This window comes from Salvelinus namaycush, chromosome 12 (genome assembly GCF_016432855.1).
Source record: "Salvelinus namaycush isolate Seneca chromosome 12, SaNama_1.0, whole genome shotgun sequence".
Classification (NCBI taxonomy): domain Eukaryota; kingdom Metazoa; phylum Chordata; class Actinopteri; order Salmoniformes; family Salmonidae; genus Salvelinus; species Salvelinus namaycush.
Genome location: NC_052318.1, coordinates 51,828,377 through 51,851,193, shown reverse-complemented (window position 1 = coordinate 51,851,193; position 22,817 = coordinate 51,828,377). Strand labels below are relative to the sequence as shown.

Here is a 22,817-nt window from a genome sequence, read left to right as displayed (position 1 = left end):
CAGCTGCTGGACACTGAACAGTAAGGCCACAGGCTCTCTGTCTCCCTGCGGATCTGTGCACACAAAACACTCACTCTCTCACACACACACACACAGCCATGGAACTGTTGAGGTCATTTCCCAAATAAGCAGCAATAAAAGCTGTCACAGCAGATTTAAGTAGTGAAGTTTAGTACCTGCAAAACACCAGTCTCAACGTCAACAGTGAAGAGGTGACTCCGGGACGCTGGCCTTCGAGGCAGAGTTGCAAAGAAAAGGCCATATCTCAGACTGGACAATAAAAATAAAATATTAAGATGGGCAAAAGAACACAGACATTGGACAGGGGAACTCTATTTAATGAAGCTGCCAGTTGAGGACTTGTGAGGCATCTGTTTCTCAAACCAGACACTATATTGTACTTGTCCTCTTGCTCAGTTGTGCACTGGGGCCTCCCACTCCTATTTCTATTCTGGTTAGAGACAGTTTGCACTGTTCTGTGAAGGGAGTAGTACACAGCGTTGTACGAGATCTTCAGATTCTTGGCAATTTCTCACATGGAATAGCCATCATTTCTCAGAACAAGAATAGACTGATGAGTTTCAGAAGAAAGTTCTTTGTTTCTGGCCATTTGAGCCTGTAATCAAACCCACAAATGCTGATGCTCCAGATAGTCAACTAGTCTAAAGAAGGCCAGTTTTATTGCTTCTTTAATCAGAACAACAGTTTTCAGCTGTGCTAACATAATTGCAAAAGGGTTTTCTAATGATCAATTAGCCTTTTAAAATGATAAACTTGGATTAGCTAACACAACGTGCCATTGGAACACAGGAGTGATGGTTGCTGATAATGGGCATTTGTACGCCAATGTAAATATTCCATAAACAATATGCCATTTCCAGCTACAATAGTCATGTACAACATTAGCAATGCCTACACTGTATTTCTGATCAATTTGGTATTATTTTAATGAACAAAAAATTAGCTTTTCTTTAAAAAATAAGGACATTTCTAACTGACCACAAACTTTTGAACGGTAGTGTATATATTTGAGATTCTTCAAAGTAGCCACCCTTTGCCTTGATAACAGCTTTGCACACTCTTGGCATTCTCTCAACCAGCTTCATGAGGTAGTCACCTGGAATGCATTTCAATTAACAGGTGTGCCTTGTTAAAAGTTAATTTGTGGAATGTCTTTCCTTCTTACTGCCTTTGAGCCAATCAGTTGTGTTGTGACAAGGTAGGGGTGGTATACAGAAGATAGCCAGCCCTATTTTGTAAAAGACCAAGTCCATATTATGGCAAGAACAGCTCAAATAATCAAAGAGAAACAACAGTCCAGCATTACTTTAAGACATGAAGGTCAGTCAATACGGAACATTTCAAGATCTTTGACCATGAAGCGCTATGATGAAACTGGCTCTCATGAGGACCGCCACAGGAAAGTAAGACCCAGAGTTACCTCTGCTGCAGAGCATAAGTTTATTTTAGTTAAATGCACCTCAGATTGCAGCCCAAATAAATGCTTCACAGAGTTCAAGTAACAGACACATCTCAACATCAACTGTTCAGAGAAGACTGCGTGAATCAGGCCTTCATGGTCGAATTGCTGCAAAGAAACTACTACTAAAGGACACCAATAAGAAGAAGAGACTTGCATGGGCCAAGGAACACGAGCAATGGACATTAGACCGATGGAAATCTGTCTTTGGTCTGATGAGTCCAAATTTGAGATTTTTGGTTCTAACCGCTGTGTCTTTGTTAGACGCAGAGTAAGTGATTGGAGGATCTCTGCGTTTGTGGTTCCCGTCGTGAAGCATGGAGGAGGAGGTGTGATGGTGTAAGGCTGCTTTGCTGGTGACACTGTCAGTGATTTATTTAGAATTCAAGGCACACTTAACCAGCATGGCTACCACAGCATTCTGCAGCGATACGTCATCCCATCTGTTTTGTGCCTAGTGGGACTATGATTTGTTTCTCAACGGGACATTGACCCAACACACCTCCAGCCTGTGTAAGGGCTATTTGACCAAGAAGGACAGTGATGGATCAGATGATTGAGAGAATGCCAAGAGCGTGCAAGGCTTTCATCAAGGCAAAGGGTGGCTACTTTGAAGAATATAAAATATAAATATATTTTGATTTGTTTAACACTTATTTGGTTACTACATGATTCCATATGTGTTATTTCATAGTTTTGATGTCTTCACTATTATTCTACAATGTAGAAAATAGTACAAATAGAGATAAAAACCCTTGAATGAGTAGGTGTCTCCAAACTTTTGACTGGTACTATATTTGTAGCACAATGGAAGTTTGCTTGGAAAAATCTATACTTTATCGTAAAAACCTGCGTGGTCTTAAAATGTAAAATGGTTGCTTTGTCTTCCAGACACCTCAATCCTTTCACCACACCTGTCGTTGGGAGAGCAAGAGGAACAACCGAGCGTGTTGAAGATGAGTATCAGATCCCTTCATCCCACCCGGTGTGCCTATCCCATTCCCCAGGCTGCGTCTCCGTCCGGATCCCTAGCAGGTACCAGCACAGAGGGTGCATCCCAAGTGGAACCCTATTCCCTAAATAATGTACTACTTTTGACCAGGGCCCATAGGGAATAGTGTGCCATTTGGGACGCAAACTTTTTATGCTGGAATAGAGATACAATAAATAAGTGAAAAAGCTGCCAAATGTAGATTTGGTCAAACTTGTAGGAGTTGCATGAAAGGGAAGAATGACTTCCTGGATCAAGCTGGATTTCAACTATTACTCAGCAAAGCGCAACTTGCGGGTGCTGTGCAGTATAAACAGTCTTGAGTTGGTAAAAAAACCCAAATATATGGACAAATGTATGGACAAATGTAAATGGGGAACAAATGTAATATCTCTCTATGTTTTGCCTTTTTTTAATCAGAAATCTGGAGAATGGCTCCTCGGAGTCCTTTGCAGAGGAAAAGAAGCACAAGCCCTTTGAGTATGGTAAGCCTGAAGTGGTGATGTCACGTTCTGGACCTGATCTACCAGTAGTTGGCTCTGCTTATTACTGGAAGTGTTCTGTGTGAAAGAAATCAAAGCTGACACTGTTGTTAATACTTAGGGCTCAGTGTCATCTTCATTATCATCATCATCATCATCATCCCCACGAGCGTGTGAATGTGTTCTTGTGTCCGTCCATTGGCCAATACCACCACAGAGTAAAATGTTAAACATAGAAAGAGGAGGTACCGGCCTAAAATAGTTTTGCCGCAGTGTGCTATCGGTTTATGAGCAGTTGGTGCCTAGCCTGCCATTCCCGATCACGTTAACCTGTCCTTGTGATTCTCAGGTGGGCATTTTGAATCGGGGGTGTTGCTCTCTGGGGCAGCTCGTGCCGCCCTCTGTCCCTTCCACAACAGGACGCCCTCAGACTACGACATTCTACTTCCCCCTCAAGGTAGCCCCTCACCCCACCCCTCCTCACCTTTTCGCCTCTGTCTGTCTGTCTGTCTGTCTGTCTGTCTGTCTGTCTGTCTGTCTGTCTGTCTGTCTGTCTCTGTCTCTGTCTCTGTCTCTGTCTCTCTCTTAGGACTGTGTAAGCTTTCGTTTTTGGTAAGTCTTTCAGACAACTTTAAAAACACACATAGCAGCCCATACGGGGAAAAAATGCATTTAAAATATATTTTTAGAGACACATTTTAGGATACATGTGAAATATTTAAAATTGGCCAAATAATGTATTTTTAAATACAATCCAACATATATTACGGAATGTATTTCAAATGTATATATAAATGTAAGTAAAATGTATATCACAATCAATATTCCCTCAAAAAAATGTAGGCACTGAGTAAATTTCAGGTCTGCTGAGCGCAAACTTGAACGTTGTGAAAATTCTGTGCAACTTCCAGCGCGTGCATTTACTGTGAACCCTGAGGCTGTACACAATTTAAGTTACAGTTTTAACAGTGGACAAGTAGGCTACTGTGGCTTTTTGATCATAATGTAGGTCTATCAGAGTGGCCTACCATCAAAAACAATGGAGAAAATACATCCATAACATTTTAACATGGAAATAGCTGTTCTGTCATTCAGCCTACAGTAGCAGCCCATGTATGGTGTTCAGTGTAGGCCTACATTCCATGAGACTTTTGGAGAAAAATACATGCAGGGCTTAACATTAACCTTTTTATCCACTTGTCCTTCAGACAAGGAGGTGACGGAAAATGTTGTTGTGTTGTTTGATGCAAGAAACCACTTTACAAATTAAAATGCATTATTATTCCCATACCATTATTACAGAAAATCAGATAAATTATGCTACCCTCTGCCTATTGGCTACTTAGCTTATTCAAGCCTGTCTCAAAATACAACACTGTCCCTTTAAGACAAAACAAAGCTATTTACCTTCCTTGCTTTTCAAAAGTCTCGAAATGTTCACGTTTTGTGCTTTTGCTGACTATTGACTATTGCTGACTACAAATGATCTATAACTGGGCTAATAACTCACTAACTAGAAAAAGGATATTAACAAAATGTTCACACCTGGCTTCATGCAGCCCTTCATGCAACCCCACATCTACTCATGACCTCTCATGCTGTAGTGTAAACACAGTCCAGTTCAAAGTAAATGGCACAGATCCATACTGTATATGGCAATGGTTAATTTGCATATAGGCCTACTGCAGCTCTGATTGGTTAAATCTGTCCTTCAATGCAATAGAATTATACTCCAATGTGTTCTGCCTACAACAAAATATCTTACGTAGTTCATTTTGTTTCGGGTATGTTGCATTGAAAGTGGGTAATATTGTGTTGATTTGATCACAATTGCCACAGTAAAGGGAAACGCTGATAGTGTTAACTAACAGGGAAGTTCAATCTGGTGCTTCTCTCCATGGGCTGATATTGGGAGCTGCACTGCAGTCTCAGGCTACTGCGCGCTCGCGCACTCGCTCAGCTTAGAGGGGGACATTGATCACAATATATGTTGAATGTATTTATCCACATAAATATAAATATATTTTAAAATGTAGTATAGAGGTCCTGGATGGCAGGAATCTTAGCTCCAGTGATGTACTGGGCCATACGCACTACCATTTGTAGTGCCGTACGGTCAGATGCTGAGCAGTTGCCATACCAGGCGGTGATGCAACTGGTCAAGATGCTCTCGATGGTGCAGCTGTAAAACGTTTTGAGGATCTGAGGACCCATGCCAAATCTTTTCAGTCTCCAGAGGGGGAAAATGTGTTGTTGTGCCCTCTTCACGACTGTTTATGCCCTCTTCACGACTGTCTTGGTGTGTTTGGACCATGCTAGTTTGTTGGTGATGTGGACACAAAGGAACTTGAAACTCTTGACCCGCTCCACTACATCCCCATCAATGTTAATGGGGGCCTGTTCGGCCCGCCTTTTCCTGTAGTCCACGATCAGTTGCTTTGTCTTGCTCACATTGAGGAAGAGGTTGTTGTCCTGGCACCACACTGCCAGGTCTCTGACCTCCTCGATATAGGCTCTCATCATTGTCGGTGATCAGGCCTACCACTGTTGTGTCGTCAGCAAACTTAATGATGGTGTTGGAGTCGTGATTGGCCACGCAGTCGTGGGTGAACATGGAGTACAGGAAGGGACTAAGCACACACCCCTGAGGGGCCCCAGTGTTGAGGATCAGCGTGGCAGATGTGATGTTGCCTACCCTTACCACCTGGGGGTGGCCCATCAGGAAGTCCAGGATCCAAGGTCTCTTTTCCAGATGAGCTCTGTCTAGCACCAAAATACACATCAAAATACAATAAACACATTAAACTACACATTTATATGCACATTCAAATACACGTTATTATGCACAACAATACACAATAAGCTAAACAAAATGATAAAAAAATATTCAGTAAAAAGGTCTCCTAACAACCGTCTGAAATGCCCTAGATGCACCAATTCATTTAAAGTGCATTGTAGAGCAAGGCACAAGGAAACCAAAGGCTGATCTGCATAACTTTCAGGACACCAAAGGGGTCTCCAGAGTTTATATGCATCTCGTTTCCAACAAGGCACTAAAGTAATACTGCAAGAAATGTGGCATAGCATTTCAATTCTTGTCCTGAATACAAAGTGTTATGTTTTGGGCAAATCCAATACAACACATAACTGAGCACCACTCTCCATATTTTCAATGTAGCTGTGGCTGCATCATAATATGGGTATGCTTGTAACCGTTAAGGACTGGGGAGTTTTTCAGGATGAAAAATAAATGTAATGGAGCTAAGTACAGGCAAAATCCTAGAAGAAAACCACGTTCAGGTTTCAGCAGGACAATAACCTGAGGCGCTGTTGTGCCTTCTTCACCACACTATCTGTGTGGGTGAAACATTTCAGTTTGTCAGTGATGTGAGTGACACTGCGGTCTAAGGCACTGCATCTCAGTGCTAGAGGTGGCGCTACGGACCCTGGTTCGATTCCAGGCTGTATCACAACCAGTCGTAATTGGGAGTCCTATAGGGCGACACAATTGGCCCAGCATCGTCCGGGTTAGGGTTTGGCCGGGGTAGGTCGTCATTGTAAATACGAATTTGTTCTTAACTCACTTGCCTCGTTAAATAAAGGTTAAATAAATAAATAAAATACCCAGAGGAACTTGACGCTTTCCACCTTCTCCCTGCTGTCCCTTCAATGTGGATAAGGGGGTGCTCCCTCTGCTGTTTCCTGAATTCCACGATCAGCTTCTTTGTTTTGTTGATGTTGGGTGAGAGGTCATTTTCCTGGCACCACATTCCCAGGCACTCACCTCCTACCTGTAGGCTGTCTCGTCATTGTTGGTAATCAGGCATACTACTGTTGTGTTGTCTGCAAACTTGATGATTGAGTTGGAAGCGTGCGTGATGTCATGGAAATTCATACTGAAAGAGACTTTGTAATTTCTTCAAACAATCATCTTTATTTAATATCGATGAATTATTGCAATAATGAGACTAGTCAACCCAACACTCTTGACTGTTGGGTCGGGTAGCTTAACCTTTACCAAAATACAGAGTTCTTTATATAGCTGGCACTAAGAATGCTTAGTCATGGCTGGTTCCACCCCTCCCATATAGATTGGGGGGGCACCATAAACCACTCCGGGTTCATCCTGTGGTAATCTGCCTCTGGTGTTGTTTCCCAGATGCAAGAATGATTAGACACAATAAGGGTGTCGCTCTACTCCTCCAGGCTCTCTTTATCTCAGTTACACCCACCACATCTTATCTATGGATTGCCAGCTGTAGGTGTTTAGGCTCCTCTCACTTCACACAGACATTTCATGAGAAAGTACTCATCAAAGCTATTTGATGCATAAACAGTATAACATAATCATGTAGTTTTGCTCTCACAGTGGCCACACAGTAATGGGTAAACAGGGAGTACAGGAGGGGGCTGAGCATGCATCCTTGTGGGGCCGCAGTATTGAGGATCAGCAAAGTGGAGGTGTTGTTTCCTACCTTCACCACCTGGGGGCAGCCCATCAGGAAGTCCAGGACCCAGTTGCACAGGGCGGGGTACAGACCCAGGGCCTCAAGCTTAATGATGAGCTTGGAGGGTACTATGGTATTGAATGCTCAGCTATAATCAATGAACAGCATTCTTACATAGGTATTCCTCTTGTTCAGATGGGATAGGGCAGTGTGCAGTGCGATGGCGATTGCATCGTCTGTGGATCTATTGGGGCGGTAAGCAAATTGAAGTGAGTCTAAGGTGTCAGGTAAGGTAGAGGTCTCTCAAAGCACTTCCATTGTTTCCGGGACATCTTGAAGCATGTAGGGACAGTAGACTGGGATAAGGAGAGATTGAATATGTCCGTAAACACTGCACATACTCTGAGGCTTGGCGAGGGTTAACACGCTTAAATGTCCTACGTCGGCCACGGAGAAGGAGAGCCCACAGTCATTGGTAGCGGAACATGTTGGTGGCACTGTGTTATCCTCAAAGTGGGCGAAGAAGGTGTTTAGCTTGTCCGGAAGCAAGACGTTGGTGTCCGTGACATGGGTGGTTTTCCCTTTGAAGACAGTGAATGATTAACAACCAATTTGACAGAGCTTGAAGATTTTTTTTATAATAATGGGCAAATGTTGCGCAATCCCAGTGTGGAATGCTTTTAGCGACTTACCCAGAAAGACTCTCCGCTGTAATCGCTGCCAAAGGTTATTTTACAAAGTATTGACCCAGGGGTGTGAATACTTATGTAAATTTGATATTTCTGTATTTCATTTTCAAGACATTTAAAAAAAAATATATATATATATATATTTTTTTTTACATGTTTTCACTTTGTCATTATCGGGTTTTTGTGCTGATGGATGAGATTTTTATATTTTTATCAATTTTGAATCCAGGCTGTAACACAACAAAATGTGGAATACATCAAGAGTTATGAATACTTTCTGAAGGCAAACTGGTTGAGTCAGCCATCTAAGGTTGCAGTGACTTTGTATTCACATAGCTTCTAAGGAATATTAAGTTGGCTCTGAAATTATTGACATCCTTGATAAAGATGAGCAATAATGACTGTATAAAATAATACATTCAAATACTGAGCTATATTGTATGCATGCAAAAAAAAATAGGGAAATGTTATTATGTTATACTAATACAATTTCCAAGAGAAAGAGATTTATTACATTACCAATAACAGGGTGACATCGTTGTCGGTCGTCGGTGATGTGTGTGCGATCCAAGAATGCGTTCTTGTGTCTGTATGATCTTAGACCCTCTGTAGCTTTCTCAATCGTCATTATTCACGATTCATTCAGGATTATCCCTAATCATGGTAGCAAACACATGAATGCAGATGTATTCAGAAACCTATTCTATTCTTATTTACAATAAAGGTCACAATACAGTATTTACCACTAATTTCTATTGGGCAGGAAATAGTCTGAAACACAACCAAAACTAACTGAAAATACATCCAACAATTATGTAGTCACACACTTGATGTAGTTATTGCGTGCTAGGGAAATAAAGTGTTACTTGTTAAACAAAATCTCTTTCTCTGAGCAATTGTATAATAATAAAATAATGTAATTTCCCTATTTTGTTTTTACGTACAATATGGCTCAGTATTCTAATTATTTATTTTAAACAGTCATTATTGCTCATCTTAATTAACTTCTACTTCATCACAATCCCGGATCCGGGAGCACCCCCATCAGTAAAAAAGCTGACTAGCATAGCCTAGCATAGCGTCACAAGTAAATACTAGCATCTAAATATCATTAAATCACAAGTCCAAGAACCCAGATGAAAGATACACATCTTGTGAATCCAGCCATCATTTCTGATTTTTAAAATGTTTTACAGGGAAGACACTATGTAAATCTATTAGCTAACCACGATAGCAAAAGACACAACTTTTTTTTCCCACCATTTTTTTCCTGCATAGGTAGCTATCACAATTTCGACCAACTAAAGATATAAATAGCCACTAACCAAGAAACAACTTCATCAGATGACAGTCTGATAACATATTTATTGTATAGCATATGTTTTGTTAGAAAAATGTGCATATTTCAGGTATAAATCATAGTTTACCATTGCAGCCACCATCACAACTCTCACCAAAGCAACTAGAATAACTACAGAGACCATCGTGTATTACCTAAATACTCATCATAAAACATTTCTGAAAAATACACAGCGTACAGCAAATGAAAGACAAAGATCTTGTGAATCCAGCCAATATTTCAGATTTTTTAAGTGTTTTACAGCGAAAACACAATATAGCATCATATTAGCTTACTACAATAGCCAACCACACAACAGCATTGATTCAGGCCAACAATAGCGATAACGAATAAACCAGCAAAAGATATACATTTTTTCACTAACCTTCTCAAACTTCTTCAGATGACAGTCCTATAACATCATATTACACAATACATATAGAGTTTGTTCGAAAATGTGCATATTTAGCGGCACAAATCGTGGTTATACAATGAGAAAAGTAGCCAAGCTGCCAACAATATGTCGGGAGAAATCTTGGGAGAGGCACCTAATCTAATCAGTAACTAATCCTAAACTTGACTAAAAAATACAGGTTGGACAGCAAATGAAAGATACATTAGTTCTTAATGCAATCGCTGTGTTAGATTTTTAAAATTAACGTTACTACGACATACAGCGTGCGTTAGCGAGACCGCACCGAAATTAATGGCGGAATATGAGTTTAACATTTTTCAACAGAACAACGAATTAACATCATAAATAGTTCTTACTTTTTGATGAGCTCCCATCAGAATCTTGGGCAAGTTGTCCTTTGTCCAAAAGAATCGTTGCTCGGTTGTAGAATGTAGTCTTCAACGTTGGAATTAGCAGTAAACATTAGCCATGTGGCAAAGACGTGTCCAACTCACTATAACGCAGCACTAATAAATATCCGAAAATCGCAATATACTGATATAACTCGGTTTAAAATAACAACATTATGATGTCTTTAACACCTATATCGAATAAAAACAGAGCCGGATATATCTAAGGGCTATAACGGGAGCTTTCTAGAACGACATCCAGAGGTCCTTTTTGCGTCAGGGCGAAGAGAAGAAAGGAAGGACCCCACGTTGCCAGCCCATTTATAAGCTCTCAGATCTGCCTAGCAACACCATTTCAATTCTCACTATTCGCTGACATCCAGGGGAAGGCGTATGCAGTGCATCTCAACCAATAGAAGACAGGCAAATTAATAAACCGACCTCAGAACTACCTGCAGATTTCAGCATTCTCACATCCTCATAGGAAAATTGCTCCAACTCCAGTTCTGTTTTACTCACAGATATAATTCAAACGGTTCTAGAAACTAGAGAGTGTTTTCTATCCAATAGTAATAATAATATGCATATTATATGCATTAGCGTTACATTGTCAAAAAAGTGAATTGTTAATAGTTTCTATATTTTTGTAAGATATCAATGCCAAACTTAACATGGTTCATCGTGGTAATGCCTTTGATGAGGTTTAAAGTTGATAGGCCACTGTGAAGTGGATTTAAAAAGGATTTAATTGGATGTATCAGTAACTCATCCATATCTTAACCAATCCCTTAACTAACTTAAGAGATGTACCATGGGCCTACATACCAAACATTTGGTGTTATTTGGACTTATGGTTCATGAGAATAAGTTTTTCAAAGGTTTAACAAAATTTCCAAGATGGAGGAAAATCTATCTTGACGCCTGCATACAAAGTTTCAAGTCCAGGTCAAACAAGGTGGCTGATATAAGGGTTTAAGTGAGTTTGCTTATAACAGCGCCACCTATAGGCCAATCGATGCAATTATTTTTGATCAAGTAATTCATGGTCTCTAGTTTCTGTGTGCCAAATTAGATTATTTTGTACCAATCTAGTTTTAGTTATTTGAGCCCCTAAAAATTTGCTGTGAACCCCCCAAAAATGGCCAAAACGTAATTTAAATGGTGCCAATTTTAACAATCTCATTTTAGTAGGCTCTTTAGTATCACATGCACATACTGTATGCCAGTCTCATTAAGACTGCAGAACAGGCAGAGTACAAGCTTAATTAACCTTTAATCACAGAACACAACATAACACATTAAAGGGATACTTCGGGTTTTGGGCTAATTTCCTACTTACCCAGAGTCTGAGGAACTCATGCATACCATTTGTATGTCTCTGCATGCAGTTTGAAGAAAGTTGAAGGTAGCATATCATTAGATTAGCGTAATTGCTGAAAGTCAATGGGTATGTACTACAGTGGTTCCTCCTTTAAAAGTTGTGCCATACTGCGGCACACCTTGCATGCTGCCGCAGCATTCTGTGGCACGTCATTTAATTACAAGCCATTATGTTGCTTGCTATTTTCTTTTATTTTATTTTTTTTTTATTGCTAGTTTGACCACCAGAGAGCATCTTTGAGAATCATTTGATAGTAGTCCATATTGGTATTACCAGAGAATTTAAAACCTTTTTTGTAATAACATACTATATGGGATTGATTTTAAAAAATTAATGAATTAGATTAATATTATGGTGTTTCTATTCAGAGAAAAACAAAAAACAAAACCCTCAGGGTTTCTATGGCGCTGTACAACGTGACATCGGGAGTAGGCTACAGGATCGGAGGATTCGAAATTGTTTGCCTTCATTAGACATCTTTGTTCCAATATTTCTGTAAATCAGTGATATTTATTCCCATAGTAATTCGTTATAGATCTATAACTAAATCAACATCTGCATTTTGAAAGAGTATTTTTTATCATTATTTTATTAACGAAATGTGTTTATTAGGCTACTGTGCGGTCTACAATACATACTGTATGTAGTAAACATGGGAATGTGCCTAATTCCTTACATAAGAGAGAGCAGGCCATGTCTGTACTACAGAATGCGGGGCAAGTGGGAGACCGGGGTTCAAATCCCTGTTGGGGAGGAAGGAGTAGGCTGGCCCTGTAAATAATAATTCTTTCTCAACTGATTCCATATGTGTTATTTCATAGTTCTGATGTCTTCCCTATTATTCTACAATGTAGAACATAGTAAAAATAAAGCAAATCCTGGAATGAGTAGGTGTGTGCAAACTTTTGACTGGTACTTGCTTAATTAATTGGAGGATTCTAAATTGTTTGCCTTCATTAGACATTACTCAACACTAGTGAGACTCATTTCGCCTATGGTAGGCCTACAGTATATCGAAAAATATTTTTTTCAATGACGTTACTCTCTGCCAATAATTACATTTAGAGGATTGGAGGACTCTAAATTAATATCTAAGGGGCATTTTCCGTTAGAAATTCTCACAGATCCTAAGGGGCTTTAATATAATTCTAAATTAATTTACTGACTTTTGTTGCAGTGTCATGTACACGTTTAAAGTGGCGTTAAAATACAAAACAAAATTGACAATACAACTTTCATAACATTTACATACCAATAAAAAAAGACTAGCCTGCTGGCCTTATTGAGTCGATAGGAACATTAGCCTTATCTATTTAGGAGGGATATCACACCTGGCACAAATGATTGTCTAGTTCTGTTTTTCCCGCTGACGGGTGTCCTATACCTGCGCCCAGAGGGAAGTAGTTCAAAGTCCGGGTACAGGAGGTGGCTTGGGTCTGAAATGATTTTGTGAGCCTTGCGGAGGGCCCTGACCTTAAATATCTCCTCCAGGCCTGTCTGTTTGACTCCCAGTACCTTGCTTGCTGTGGTGATAATCCTTCTCAGCATATTTCTCTGGCTGACAGTGGCATTGCCAAACCAACAAACAATACAAAAAGATAAAATACTCTCAATGAAAGATTTGTAAAACAGAGTCAGTATAGTATAGTACAGTCTACATTAAAAGATCCCAGTTTTTTTAGATTAATTATTATAATTAATAATAATCACTTTGATTAAAAAGTAATGATATTTTGGAGATTTCGTTTTCATTTAACTGAGAAAAAGGCAAAAAAGCAGAAATCACTTGCTTATATTCAGTCAACACATATCACAAGAATATCATGGCATATTTGAACAAGTCATTCGTTATGGATCCATAACTAAATAAACATCAGAATTTTGAAATAGTATTTTATCATTATTTTATTAACGAAACATAGGATACAGTACATACTGTAGTAAACATGGGAAAGTGCCTAATTCCTTACATAAGGGAGAGTAGGCCATGACCAGCCTTTCTCGTGACCTCAAGTACTCATTAACTCTGTCTTTAATGTTTTTCCGGTTGCATCAGTCATGGACGGAAACTTCTGAGACATACTATTAATGATTAACACCCGAAGGTTCATTGGTAAGCCACATTTGCCTCAGGATCCATCCCAGTTTGTATTCTGTGCCCACTCGTGGTATCTCTCTTCGGTTACACATCTCCACCTGACTCTCCGCCAATAGCGCCTGGCTCTGGACCAATGCGTCAGCTGTCGCCCGTCTCTTTGCCCTCAGAGAATGTTTCTCTTTCTGATGGTCTGCCTTCAATGACCCGATCTTGGTCTTCAAAGTTTGAATCTCACCCATGAGCATCTTCATCAGATGAGCAGAATGGTACCGCCCTGAGCCCCCATCGATTACAGTGGCCTATGATAGAAACTGCAGATCAATTAAGAATTAAAAGTGACTCCAATACACAAATGCTGCGTACACATTTTAAGAATCTAGCTTAACTAACCTCTTTCTTGGCAACCATGCGTTTTTTCGTTGGCCTGTTGTCCAGCCCTTTGTCCACTGATCTCCGTGATGGTTGTTGACATGGTTGAAAGCTCTGCAAAAACACATTCACGTTTTTAGTACACAATTATCGATTTTATTATAGAGTATGCATACTCATTGATAGGCTATATACCTTCTCTCCTTTTTTTTTTAAATAAAATGCTCTGAAACCAAAATAGCTTTAGTTTTGGTGATCCTCTCAGCTCCGGCTCATTTTCAAGTCCTCTGGTGGTTACAGTCCTAACCCTGGAACGGGTAGCACCATAGAAAGAAGCTGGTGGTTACAGTCCTAACCCTGGAACGGATAGCACCATAGAAAGAAGCTGGTGGTTACAGTCCTAACCCTGGAACAGGTAGCACCATAGAAAGAAGCTGCTGGTTACAGTCCTAACCCTGGAACAGGTAACACCATAGAAAGAAGCTGGTGGTTACAGTCCTAACCCTGGAACGGATAGCACCATAGAAATAAGCTGGTGGTTACAGTCCTAACCCTGGAACAGGTAGCACCATAGATAGAAGCTGGTGGTTACAGTCCTAACCCTGGAACAGGTAGCACCATAGAAATAAGCTGGTGGTTACAGTCCTAACCCTGGAACAGGTAGCACCATAGATAGAAGCTGGTGGTTACAGTCCTAACCCTGGAACAGGTAGCACCATAGATAGAAGCTGGTGGTTACAGTCCTAACCCTGGAACAGGTAGCACCATAGAAAGAAGCTGGTGGTTACAGTCCTAACCCTGGAACAGGTAGCACCATAGAAAGAAGCTGGTGGTTACAGTCCTAACCCTGGAACAGGTAGCACCATAGAAAGAAGCTGGTGGTTACAGTCCTAACCCTGGAACAGGTAGCACCATAGAAAGAAGCTGGTGGTTACAGTCCTAACTCTGGAACAGGTAGCACTATAGATAGAAGCTGGTGGTTACAGTCCTAACCCTGGAACAGGTAGCACCATAGAAAGAAGCGGGTGGTTACAGTCCTAACCCTGGAACAGGTAGCACCATAGAAAGAAGCTGGTCATTACGGTCCTAACCCTGGAACAGGTAGCACCACAGAAAGAAGCTGGTGGTTACAGTCCTAACCCTGGAACAGGTAGCACCATAGAAAGAAGCTGGTGGTTACAGTCCTAATCTTGGAACGGATAGCACCATAGAAATAAGCTGGTGGTTACAGTCTTAACCCTGGAACGGGTAACACCATAGAAAGAAGCTGGTGGTTACGGTCCTAACCCTGGAACAGGTAGCACCATAGAAAGAAGCTGGTGGTTACAGTCCTAACCCTGGAACGGGTAACACCATAGAAAGAAGCTGGTGGTTACAGTCCTAACCCTGGAACAGGTAGCATCATAGATAGAAGCTGGTGGTTACAGTCCTAACCCTGGAACAGGTAGCACCATAGAAATAAGCTGGTGGTTACAGTCCTAACCCTGGAACGGGTAACACCATAGAAAGAAGCTGGTGGTTACAGTCCTAACCCTGGAACGGGTAGCATCATAGATAGAAGCTGGTGGTTACAGTCCTAACCCTGGAACAGGTAGCACCATAGAAAGAAGCTGGTGGTTACAGTCCTAACCCTGGAACGGGTAGCACCATAGAAAGAAGCTGGTGGTTACAGTCCTAACCCTGGAACAGGTAGCACCATAGATAGAAGCTGGTGGTTACAGTCCTAACCCTGGAACAGGTAGCACCATAGAAAGAAGCTGGTGGTTACAGTCCTAACCCTGGAACAGGTAGCACCATAGAAAGAAGCTGGTGGTTACAGTCCTAACCCTGGAACAGGTAGCACTATAGATAGAAGCTGGTGGTTACAGTCCTAACCCTGGAACAGGTAGCACCATAGAAAGAAGCGGGTGGTTACAGTCCTAACCCTGGAACAGGTAGCACCATAGAAAGAAGCTGGTCGTTACGGTCCTAACCCTGGAACAGGTAGCACCACAGAAAGAAGCTGGTGGTTACAGTCCTAACCCTGGAACAGGTAGCACCATAGAAAGAAGCTGGTGGTTACAGTCCTAACCCTGGAACGGATAGCACCATAGAAATAAGCTGGTGGTTACAGTCTTAACCCTGGAACGGGTAACACCATAGAAAGAAGCTGGTGGTTACGGTCCTAACCCTGGAACAGGTAGCACCATAGAAAGAAGCTGGTGGTTACAGTCCTAACCCTGGAACGGGTAACACCATAGAAAGAAGCTGGTGGTTACAGTCCTAACCCTGGAACAGGTAGCATCATAGATAGAAGCTGGTGGTTACAGTCCTAACCCTGGAACAGGTAGCACCATAGAAATAAGCTGGTGGTTACAGTCCTAACCCTGGAACGGGTAACACCATAGAAAGAAGCTGGTGGTTACAGTCCTAACCCTGGAACGGGTAGCATCATAGATAGAAGCTGGTGGTTACAGTCCTAACCCTGGAACAGGTAGCACCATAGAAAGAAGCTGGTGGTTACAGTCCTAACCCTGGAACGGGTAGCACCATAGAAAGAAGCTGGTGGTTACAGTCCTAACCCTGGAACAGGTAGCACCATAGAAAGAAGCTGGTGGTTACAGTCCTAACCCTGGAACAGGTAGCACCATAGAAAGAAGCTGGTGGTTACAGTCCTAACCCTGGAACAGGTAGCACCATAGAAAGAAGCTGGTGGTTACAGTCCTAATCCTGGAACAGGTAGCACCATAGAAAGAAGCTGGTGGTTACAGTCCTAACTCTGGAACAGGTAGCACCATAGATAGAAGCTGGTGGTTACAGTCCTAACCCTGGAACAGGTAGCACCATAGAAAGAAGCTGGTGGTTACAGTCCTAACCCTGGAACAGGTAGCACCATAGAAAGAAGCTGGTGGTTACAGTCCTAACCCTGGAACGGGTAGCACCATAGAAAGAAGCTGGTGGTTACAGTCCTATCCCTGAAACGGGTAGCACCATAGAAAGAAGCTGGTGGTTACAGTCCTAACCCTGGAACAGGTAACACCATAGAAAGAAGCTGGTGGTTACAGTCCTAACCCTGAAATAGGTAACACCATAGAAAGAAGCTGGTGGTTACAGTCCTAACCCTGAAACGGGTAGCACCATAGATAGAAGCTGGTGGTTACAGTCCTAACCCTGGAACAGGTAGCACCACAGAAAGAAGCTGGTGGTTACAGTCCTAACCCTGGAACAGGTAGCACCATAGAAAGAAGCTGGTGGTTACAGTCCTAACCCTGGAACAGGTAACACCATAAATAGAAGCTGGTTTGAAGAAAACTATGTCCATTTCGTCTGTTTTCTTTGGTCGCAATGTCATTTATTTTTTATTAACAGCTCGTTTTTGAATGGTAACTGTGTTAAGGGTGGAGTTTTGGGCGGGGGGAGGAAAGGCATGACTTTCAGGTTACAGTAGGCTATAAGTATACGGCAGCTTGCCGATGGTCCTCACTTTAATTATACTGTAGCACCATGATCAGGATCTCTATTCATTTAAGTGAGCATATTAGGCCTTTCAGGATGAACGGGAAATCTACTGGAGACATTTCAAAAATACTGGTAGACTTGGGGATTTTGGTCACGGACAGTGCTATTCGCAAACACTATCATCAGATGCCTGTTTTACGCCGAACTCGAAAGCCCAGGAAACTGAACAGGTACAGTAGGCTAAGATAATTTAATGTAGGCCTAATAATGCTAAAAATAACGCTTAAATAAATCGACTACTGGTCTTTACTGTATGCTGCACATTTTCACATTTTAAAACACTGATCAGAACAGTAACCATGTGTGTTCGCTTGTTTTGTACTGTTCTGTAGTTTCGACCCAATGATTCGTCTGACAAACAAAGAACTTTGCGTCCTGCAGGCCCAGGCATGGATCAAAGCTGGCGAGACATTCAATCATGTCATCTCCGCCCTTGAGCAATTTGCTCAAAGATGAACTGGTCAAGGCCATCAAGATGTTTTGGCTAGAGAAATTGACGATACAACAATGCAACAAATACATTGATAATCTCAGCAAGGTTTTACCTGTGGTCGTGGAGCTGGGTGGAAGTGGACTAAAATGTAGCTAATGTAAACATCCGCATTTGAATGTCTTTTTTCTCGTTATTTTATTTTATTAACAAAAGCATAAAGATGTTGCTGAATAAATACAGTATTGCTGTTTTGAGGTACAAATGTAACACTTTAGAGTACTTAAGCATCGAATACATTGTAAATTGGGGAATTTTCACAACAGTACCTGGGTTATAAAAACTCTATTGTCCTGATAATAGGAAACATTTGCATGATGGGCTACACCTGCTACAGTTGTGAAAATGTGCTACATTTTTGACCAGTTGCAATTGTAAGTAGCCCTAATAAAGCCTCAAAGCCTACCTCAGCCAGTTAAGTTATTTTATATAGGTCTAGGCTCCGAAGAAATAGACTCCAATTAAGCCCTCTTGTTGTTTGTAAAGTCAAATTAAAATGAAGATTATTGTTGAAATGAATTGCTCGACTGGTGTAGGTTTTCTCCATCTCTTGGTGTGCAACACTTGCATAACAAGCTAGCTATATTTTCAGCACCAGCCTACCCCGGCCAATGAAGGCCTACCCCGGCCAAACCCGCTGGGCAAATTGTGACTCCCTATCACGGTCGGATGTGATACAGCTTGAATTCGAACCATATATATATATACACAGTTGAAGTCGGAAGTTTACATACACCTTAGCCAAATACATTTAACTCAGTTTTTCACAATTCCTGACATTTAATCCTAGTAAAAATTCCCTGTCTTAGGTCAGTTAGGATCACCACTTTATTTTAAGAATGTGAAATGTCAGAATAATAGTAGGGAGAATGATTTATTTCCGCTTTTATTTCTTTCATCACATTCCCAGTGGGTCAGAAGTTTACATACACTCAATTAGCATTTGGCATGACACCTAGCTCAAGTTGGGGAGGGGGGGTTCACACCTAGCTTGGCTATTTGAAATACTAATTCTTTAGTAAAGGTTGAATAGTCTATTGTTCAGCTAATAGCCCATCCTAGAAACGCTGTTAACAGAATTCACAGCCTGCTACGCTTGTGAGAAACAAATAAAAATACTTTCCCCCCTTTCCACATGTTAAAGATTCCAAATTAAAACGTTTTTTTTTTAGCCACAATCGGCCCCAACCTCAATTAATACATTTGGGCACAGTGGATAGTGTGCTGGACTGGGCTAGAATGCTGAGGGTTCGAAACATGCTCCGTGCTTGTTTCATTACATTATTATGCACGTCACCGAGCAAATAGCCTTGGATTGTTACTCCTATCTCTTTCCTCGCTCTCTTCCACGCGCCATTCAGCATGCCTGTGGTCGTGCTGGCAGGATGTACTGTTTTTTATTCTGTATATATGAAATACAAAATCATGTTTCTAGTCTATTGCATAGTTACAATGTGTAATCATTGATGTCCCAGGAGCAGGAGTGGTAAACAATGTTGAAGTCTATAATTGTAATACATACATGCAGACAGCATCATTCACAGAATTGAGTTTGATACACCTGGTAAACTAGCAAAATAGTGATTTTCGTAAATTAACTTTATGACCAAAAAAATATGCAAAATCGTTTCTCTACGTTAACTAACATATTCCTCTCAATTGTATTTTTTTTTTGCTTGACTCGTTATGATGTTATAACTACTTACATTTGCTTCCACTGTAATGTTGTCAGCCATCTTTGCTGAAGAAAGTCACCAGGGAGGGGTGGCTCCGCGTCAAATTCGTCATTGGAACCACTCGAACCATTGGTCATATAAAAACCTTGGGACCCAAATGCATAATGAGTGCTCTAACTCCCCCTTGTGGTGGTCTGGAGCAATGAAGCCGTGACTCTGGGTACCTCTAAGTCCCGCGGTGGAACCACTGTAGCCAGATCCTCTCAAAAGCAGGGAAATGTACCTTCTAACTACTCCAAAGCTGTGTGGCTAGCACTTTGTACACAAAGTATTTTTTACAAGTATATATTCAACTATAAGATTATACAGTGCACTCGGAAAGTATTCAGACCTCTTGACTTTTTCCAAAAATATTACGTTACAGACCCTTTACTCAGTACTTTGTTGAAATACCTTTGACAGTGATTACAGCCTCAATTCTTCTTGGGTAATACACCTGTATTTGGGGAGTTTCTTCCATTCTTCTCTGCAGATACTCACAAGCTCTGTCAGGTTGGATGGGGAATGTCGCTGCACAGCTATTTTCAGGTCTCTCCAGAGATTTTCGGAAAGCCTATCAACTCTCGAGATTAGGCTGGTAATACTTAAGTACCTATTAGAACATCCAATAGTCAAAGGTATATGAAATACAAATGGTATAGAGAGAAATAGTCCTATAATAACTACAACCTAAAACTTCTTACCTGGGAATATTGAAGACTCATGTTAAAAGGAACCACCTGCTTTCATATGTTCTCATGTTCTGAGCAAGGAACTTAAACATTAGCTTTTTTTGCATGGCACATATTGCACTTTTACTTTCTTCTCCAACACTTTGTTTTTGCATTATTTAAACCAAATTGAACATGTTTCATTATTTATTTGAGACTAAATAGATTTTATTGATGTATTATATTAAGTTAAAATAAAGTGTTCACTGTTCATTCAGTATTGTTGTAATTGTCATTATTACAAATATATATATACACAAATCGGCCGATTAATCGGTATCGGCTTTTTTGGTCCTCCAATAATTGGTATCGGTATCAGCGTCAACCTCTAGTGGATATTGAGGAGGTCCAGGGAGAAGACATGGAAGCCTGAGTGAAAGACAACCAAAGCTTTAGTTTCTAGACTATCATTTTACAGATGTATGTTGAAAATGTTTTTGGGAGATGCGATGGATCATTGGGGATCATTCAATATTCCGTTTCTTTTGTTGTTCAGTGAAATCATCCCATGTGAAGAGTCAACTAATTTAATTAGTTAAATTCGTAACTAAATGTTTTATTTGATTTTTATTGTAAGGATTTAATAATTTGCAATTATGTCTACTTATGATAAGGTAAAAGGTTTATGTTTCTGTCTCCATATAATATGGTAAAATATCCAATGCAAAAGACATCAACATTTAAATGGTATTAATTCCCATATATTCCCGTTAATTCCCATATATTCCCGTTAATTCCCTTGGAAAGTTTCCACCTCTGAATATTCCCCAAAATGTGCATCCGTGGTAGTGAATGTATCTGTGACAGTAAATGTGTAAAATTGGGAAATCTATTAATTCCCCCCGGGAAATCTTTAGATTATCTGTCACACTGTTGTGTACATTTCCCTTCTCATTGGTAAAACTAAATTATCTAAGGTCTGAACAAGCCTTCACTGGAAAGTAACTACATAAACCAAGGGTGTCAAACTGATGTCTCGGTGAGTCGGGTTTTCGCTCCTTGTTTGTTTTTTCAATTGAGGTAATTGATTAGTAAGGAACTCCCCTCACCTGGTTGTCAAGGTCTTAATTTACATGAATTGGAAGGAAATAACAAAAACAGCAGACAGACGGCCCTTCAGGAATTAAGTTTGGCAGATTCAATCCGATCTCACTTTGTCGTCTATGCTCCTTTTAAAGGTAATTTCCGATTGAGCCAACATATGCAGTGTTTACCAAGACGGTAACATTACCTTTTAACCCTAACCCATTATCTGCTTGTCCTTTCACTATTGTGTCTCAGCACCAGAGGAGCTGTTCAACAACCTGCCTCCCTCACAGCGCTCGCCCCCTGCACTCGTCAGACACAGCTTCACAGGCCTCTCCTCGTCCCCCTCCTGCTCACGAGCTCCCCGGCCTGCCTCCGGACATGACCATTTCCTGTTAACCCCCGGTGAGCTGTTTCTTCCCTCCAAACTCGAGAATACCAATAGAAAACAGTTTGAGTGCCAGAATCTGGTCTAGTGATAAAACTAGATAAAACTACCAACTCTGAACCACATATACCCTCAGTGGCAAGGGTTAGATCCATCAGATGGCCACAAATCTGCCGCCTCCCTATCCCTATTCCACTGTCCTTTAAAAAAAGCTTGATTCTACAAAATGCATATCTCTGATACCAAACTCGAATTTCTCCTGACTTCAGAGTCTAGGGAGTTAGTTTTGATGTTGTCGGCACGAAGCCCCGATAATGAATGGGGCTCTGCTTGTACTGGTTGGTTCTCCTCTGTCTTTCTCACTCAAACACCCACACACAGCCCCCCCGTTCATTACAACTGTTTGATTTTCAAATCCAAACAACCAGGGTTCTCAACTCCCCAGGAAAAAAATTACATTTGAGAGAACCAATATATGCATTCGTTTTGGAGGAGAACGGAATATGGAATTATAGTGACAGCATGTCCAGACCAGTGGGTCACAGCTCCTCTCGCTGTGTCATCTGGTCTGCACATCTGCCAGGTCTGTGCATCTATCACTCTCATCCACTGTAATTTAAAAAATGAAAGGCCACAATTCTAAGTGGATAGAGGACAAACATGCAGTTATTGTTTGAAGTGTAGACAATCTTTTCCCCTCACAGTTGTAAATGGTTTGGTTTCAGATACTGTGTTTGATATGCTGAGCGCTGTGGCCCCTCTGCCCCCTGTGAGGAGACAAACGGGGGACAACATGAAGAGCCCTATCCGGACATCACAGTCCCAGGAGTACGACCAGTTACCCCCCACCCAAGGTACAATTTAATACTGTAGGATTTTTTATTATTG

At 41.0% G+C, this 22,817-nt stretch overlaps 1 protein-coding gene across 1 annotated transcript in view; it reads left to right on the top strand.

Annotated features, from left to right (window-relative positions):
- The window catches only part of cblb (Cbl proto-oncogene B, E3 ubiquitin protein ligase), a 201,502-nt gene that overhangs the window by 174,098 nt on the left and 4,587 nt on the right, over positions 1-22,817 (top strand). The window contains exons 14-18 of the mRNA XM_039006030.1: positions 2,372-2,515; positions 2,892-2,956; positions 3,303-3,410; positions 21,797-21,946; positions 22,655-22,783. Coding sequence (XP_038861958.1) covers positions 2,372-2,515; positions 2,892-2,956; positions 3,303-3,410; positions 21,797-21,946; positions 22,655-22,783 — 596 coding nt within the window. The remainder of the gene's footprint in view (positions 1-2,371; positions 2,516-2,891; positions 2,957-3,302; positions 3,411-21,796; positions 21,947-22,654; positions 22,784-22,817) is intronic.